At 38.8% G+C, this 6,000-nt stretch overlaps 1 protein-coding gene across 1 annotated transcript in view; it reads left to right on the top strand.

Annotated features, from left to right (window-relative positions):
* The first annotated feature begins 606 nt into the window (after positions 1–606).
* Positions 607–6,000, top strand: part of LOC140688657 (uncharacterized) — a 103,702-nt gene continuing 98,308 nt past the window's right edge. The window contains exons 1-2 of the mRNA XM_072948259.1: positions 607–866; positions 1,135–1,169. Of these exons, the coding sequence (XP_072804360.1) occupies positions 607–866; positions 1,135–1,169 (295 nt within the window). The remainder of the gene's footprint in view (positions 867–1,134; positions 1,170–6,000) is intronic.

The following is a 6,000-nucleotide window of genomic DNA, read 5'->3' as shown; positions in this document are numbered from 1 at the left end:
TAACGTGTTAACAGTGTTTGTTATTTCAACAAATTTTTGTAATGTTAAAATGGTACATTTTATATTATGTATGTTTTGTCACAACAACAACAAAAAATTCAAAATAAAAACCTTCCTAATGAATTGAGGATAGAAAACAGGGGACGGATGAGCATTGGCCTTGGGGGTTTAGGGTTAGAAGGAAGCTTGCAGAAGTCATTTTAGTGGAATCTAAATACAGAAGAGACCCTGGGAGGTGGCAACCTTGGTCCCTGATGGGTTTCCTTCGCCCGCCCCACACCTCCGAGCCTAGGTGTCCACATCATCCCTCCGTCCGCACTGTTCTGTCACACTGACCTCGGCAGGACCGCGAGGCGGGCCCTCCACTGGCCCTCCGCTGGCCTGGGGGCTGCGAGCAGAGGGGTCCAGGCTGCCCCATCCTCCCGCAGCGATGGCCTCAGCCCCAAAGAGGATTTGAGCCTTGCGGAAGCCGCTCGTTGGGCCCGCAGGACCTCCCAGCAGCTTTATCTGGCCAGGAGAGGGAAAGGCGAGAGGATGAGAGTCCACATGTGCCCTCCGATGTCACAATCACGTCCTCTGGCGTCACAGGTCACGACCTCTGGCGTCATGGCGTCACAGCCTCTGGCGCCACGACCTCTGACGTCACACGTCACGCTCAGCGGCGCTGTCGCGTCGTTACAGACGCCGGTGGACAGACACGGCGTTTCCGCTCCGCGTGGTGGTCAGGGCGGTGGAGTATGTGTGGTGCTTGCGGGAGGAAGCGGGTCGTGGTGCCTGCGGGTCCCTGGCTCAGGCGCCCGGTGTGGGCCGAGCGGCCTTCCGCTCCAGCCGATGTTCTTGTCGGGTGTCGGGAGACAGGCCTGCTGGTGAGCCCCGGGTCACCCCGCCTCACGCATAGATTGTCCTGAAGTTGGACTGTGAGCCCGGCTGGGATCCAGGACCCTGCGGGCGCCGCCGTCTGTTATTTGTGGGTGATCCCGAGCCCAGGACGAGGTTCCCTGTCGTCCGGGCCGCCGGCCATGGGCCGGACTTGGTTCCGCCGTCGCTCCGGATCTGCAGGGGGTGCGCTGGGCTGGGGAGATGCTGAGCGGATGACCAGAGTGACCGGCTTTCTCCCTCTTCCCGGCTCACCAGGGAAGGCGTGTCTCCTGGAACCCAGATGCAGGCAGGTGAGTTTCCTGGGCCCTCCTCTGTCTCATGGGCGGGTTGGGGGACACCGGCCTTAGATGGCATTTCTCGTTGAGAATCCACTGTCTTGTTTCAAACAGGAGCCTCGGAAAAACACAAAAGGCATAAAACGACTAGTGGACACGTTTCACATTTCAGCAAACGTTTTTGGGTGCTGTCTGTGTCAGGCCAAGTCGTTAGTTCTGGAGATACAGTAGTGAACAAGGATGAAATCCGATCCTCCTGTCTTGTCAGCATGGGTATCAGACAAAAACAAATAAACAATTAAAAAGTTCCATGTCAGACTGTGATGCGTGCTATTAAAAACAATGTAGGGAAGGCAGAAGGGAGCACTGACAGTTAGAAGGATTGATTTTAATTAATGTGATTTTTTAATTAGTGTGATCCAAAAGGCCATTCTAGTTAAATAGTGTTCAAGTAAAACATGTATTGGCCATATCCCTGAATTCTTAAATTTGATTTGATTTTAAACTCTGAAGTAACGCCATTACCTTGCTAAGAAGGATTTCATATGTAACACTATTAGTTCTTCTATTTACTTGAATGTTACAAAATGTGCTGGATATCGACAAGAAATAAATTATGTATGTATTACTCCAAAGAATATCGATAATTTATGAATTTCTATAAAACCTTTTCACTCTATTTTATTAAACTTGAGAACTGTGACCTATCTAGAGATTTCAGTTAAATGAAGCTAATTAAAGCATGGAAATAGCAAAGGTGAAAATGACATATGTGTAAATTCCTGAATGCAAATTTAAATTAATGAGTAAAGCAAATTTAGAAGTGCCTTGTTTTTATACAATTAATACACAGTTATCTTTTTGCCAGTCAAGTCATGATTATCAGTGAATTTTTTTTGAAATTCAACTTTTATACATTTTTTATATTTAGAAATTCAGGGTAATTTTAATAGAAATATTTTCTTTTGAATTTTCCTGATGGACTGACAGTTTATCTTAAGGTCATATGTTACAAAATTTACTTTGTTAGATAAATATGTTTTATTTTTTAGTGAAATCACCATGTATCCTTGTTTTCTTTAAACTGTAGCACACATGCAAACACACATATAGGTTAAAGATATTAACTTTATTATATGAACACATAATTAGTATTATAGGGACATACAGATGTTGACTGAAAAAATACACAATGTGAGAGTTGTGAGTTAACTTTTATTTGGGGCAAAATGAAGACTTATACCCCAGAAGTCAGCATCTCAGATAGCTCTGAGGAACTGCTTCAAAGAGGTAGAGTGGAGGTCAGTATATATACGATTTGGGTGAATGCAATTAAGCACAGATTTTTGCAGATGGTTGCTGCTAGTCTCATGAAAGTTGCTGCTAGTCACGAGGAGCAGATGTCTCTCTTAATTATTTTAGTGCCTTTCTAGATATGAGAAGGTGCAAGAATTTGGGCTCATAAAATCTTCTCCTGAAAATATCTGACTATCTGAGGGCATGTTCTGCCTGTTTTCCCAGAGCACAGAGCAACTCATTCCTGATCTCCACCCTGAACTCCTTTCAGGATCTGTTGAAGGTCAACTACTGCAGTGACGAGTGACTTAATTCTTGGCAGATGACAAGTTCCCAGTCTTAGTTGGCACAGAAAGAAAGGATTGGAATAAAATAAACAAATTAGAGCTTATTAAAAAGGATATGTAGAAAAAGGAAGAGATGAACAATAGCAAGCTAAGGATTAAAGATATATTTAGATGTTGCCTTGGATGTTTATGTGTGGGTTTACTCATGCACACACATATACATGCATACACATATATACGCAGACACATGCATGTATCACATACACATGCATGTACCTCATTTAAATACATTGTCATAGCCTGAATTTCTGTTAGTAGCTTCTTTTTTCTGGCTTTATTGAGACAAAATTGACAAGTAAGGATTGTATCTAGTTAAGGTGATCAACATGATTTAATATGTATACATTGTGAAATAATTACCACAATCAACCTAATTAACATATCTTTCACCTCACGTAGTTACCATCCTTTGTGTTTGTGTGTTGCAGTGTGTGGTGAAAATACTCAAGATCTCTCTCAGCAAATTTCAAGTGTACAGTACAGTATTATGAACTAGAGTTGCTGTGCTGCACATGAGATCCTCTGAACCTATTTGTCTCATAACTGAGAGTTTGCACTCTTTGACCAGCATTTCCCCATTTCCTCCATCCACCAGTCCCTGGCAACCACCATTGGACGAGTTTAGCTTTTTTAGATCCCACACATGAGTGAAATCATATAGTATTTGTCTTTCTCTGTCTCCCTTATTTCACTTAGCATAATGTCCTCCAGGTCCATCCATGTTGTTGCACATGGCAGGATCTCCTTTTTATGACTGAATAACCTTCCAGTTGGGGTATGTGTGTATTTATCACCTTTCTTTATCCATTCATCTGTGGATGGACGCTTAGATTGTTTCCATATCTTGCCTATTGTGAATGATGCTTCAGTGAACCTGGGAGTGCAGACATCTCTTCCATATAGTGAATTCATTTCCTTCTGATACATAGCTGGAAGTGAAATTGCTGGATCATACTGTAGTTCTGTTTTTAATTTTTTGAGGAACCTCCATACTGTTGTTTCCATAATCGCTGCACTAATTTGCATTCACACCAGCAGGGCACGAGGGTTCCCTTTTCTCCACATCTTCACAGCACTTGTTTTTTTGTATTTGATAATAGCCATTCTGACAGGTACAAAGTGACATCTCATTGCAGTTTTGATTTGCATTTCCCTGATGATTAGTAATGTTGAACACTGTACTTTTTGGCCACTTGTATATCTTCTCTGGAAAAAAAGATCTATTCAAGTCCTCTGCCCACTTTTTAATTGGATTATTTGGATTTGTTGTTGTTGTTTTGCTATTGAGTTGTATGAGTTCCATGTATATTTTGGATATTACTCCTTTATCCAGTATATGCTTTGCAAATATTTTTTTTCCATCCCATAGGTTGCCTTTTTAATTTATTGATTATATCCTTTGCTGTGCAGAAGCTTTTTAGTTTAATTTGATCCCACTTGTTTATTTTTCCTTTTTTTGCTTGTGTTATTAAGTTAACTGTGGGTCATTATTCCAATTTAAAAATAAAGGTGTAAACCCTATGAAAGTAAGTATCTTTTAGGTTAGCTAAGAGTTGTAGAGTCCTGAGCTTGTAGTTTGAACCAAGGATGTATCATGTCAAACCTTAGGATAACATCCTATCGGACCATCAATCAATTTCCAGGCCATCATCAGTTTCCAGAATTCCAGAGTAGAACTGAGAATTTAGTCACTGCTAATCATACACTGCATGAACATGAATCCTGGTTTGACACAACAAGGAAACTTCAAAGGATTACAGAACACTCATCCTTAGTTACCTGAAATTACATTACATACCACACATACTTAGAATAGTACCATAAAGACATTGCTTGTATTTTAACTAACTGACTTGGGAATAAAAATAGTCACAAATATAAAGTAGGCATTTCATAGTACATTAATGAAGTTCTTGACAAAATTATAATACCTTTGTTCATATGAGACTATGTTATAGAACATATCACTTGATTTCCCTATACTTGTATTAAAACCTTAAAACATACATATTTAGGGCAGCAGTGTTGGTAATTACATACAAAAGGAGAGGAATTTTATTTTAATTATCTTAATCATAGCACCTAGGAAAATATATACCATTAACATATGAACATGTAAATATGTCTCTTTCTGGTAATTATATTTATAGATATATATGCAAAATTAACTCTGGGACATATATCCCATTTATTACCAGGTTTATTTTTCTCATTTTGATGTATTTAGTATTAATATATTTCTCTTATTTAAATGTTCCTTTAAATTATTTTCTGTATATTAATATATATTCTTATTTCATGTTTGCTTATACAATATTTAGTAAAATATACTTATTTTGGGGATATTCAGAGTTTTTCCTAATTTTGCTCATATCAATTCTGTGTTGAACAGTAAATCTGTATAAAAATGAATCTTTTTAAAATCACAAAGATGGAGAAGATAAATACAATCCTAAACATTATTACTGATTCTAGAATTATTAAAGCAGAAGATTTTACCAAAAATTGGAAAATATATTTAAATAGCAAAGGGTAAGCACACAAGAGAGCCTGATCAATATGCAAGCATAAATCTTAAATAACTGTAAGGTGAGTGCTGCATTTCAAATACTTTGCCAGGTGATTAAAATTTCACTTGGCAAGTTTCAAAAGCACCTGGTAAAAGATGCTAAAAATGGAAACCACACACACTTCACACTTTCTATCTCGATTTGGGAAAGTACATTTGAGTGAAATGTAGAAATGAAGTAGAAATCTCACATACCAGCTTGCTGTGCAGAGGATGAGTAAACATACAAAGGGCAGAACCTCAGGAGGTTAGTGCAGGTCTTCATCTGTGGAAAATGGGTAGGTCTGACCTGTTGTTTTTTAAAGTTTACCTTACATGTTATAAAGACCCAGAACTTTATAATATGGAAAAAGATCTTCCTTTTTCTGTAACATTTCACTTAGAAACCTACCATCTCAGTTCCTCACTTACCTACTAGACTAGTAATATCTACACTATTTATAAGTAAATATTTCATTTATGAAAAAAGATTTTAGTCCTCAAGAAGATGTAGAAATGTTCTTACTTGTGGCCAACAGCGGCCTTTCATAGTCAATGGTCCAAATGTATGGTGTGATTTTATTTTTACATAATGTAGATCATAGATACATAAGAGAAAATATATTTGAATTAATTTTGTATAAATTTTAGTATT

Source organism: Vicugna pacos, chromosome 23 (assembly GCF_048564905.1).
Source record: "Vicugna pacos chromosome 23, VicPac4, whole genome shotgun sequence".
Taxonomy (NCBI): domain Eukaryota; kingdom Metazoa; phylum Chordata; class Mammalia; order Artiodactyla; family Camelidae; genus Vicugna; species Vicugna pacos.
This window is presented reverse-complemented; position numbering and strand designations above follow the sequence as displayed.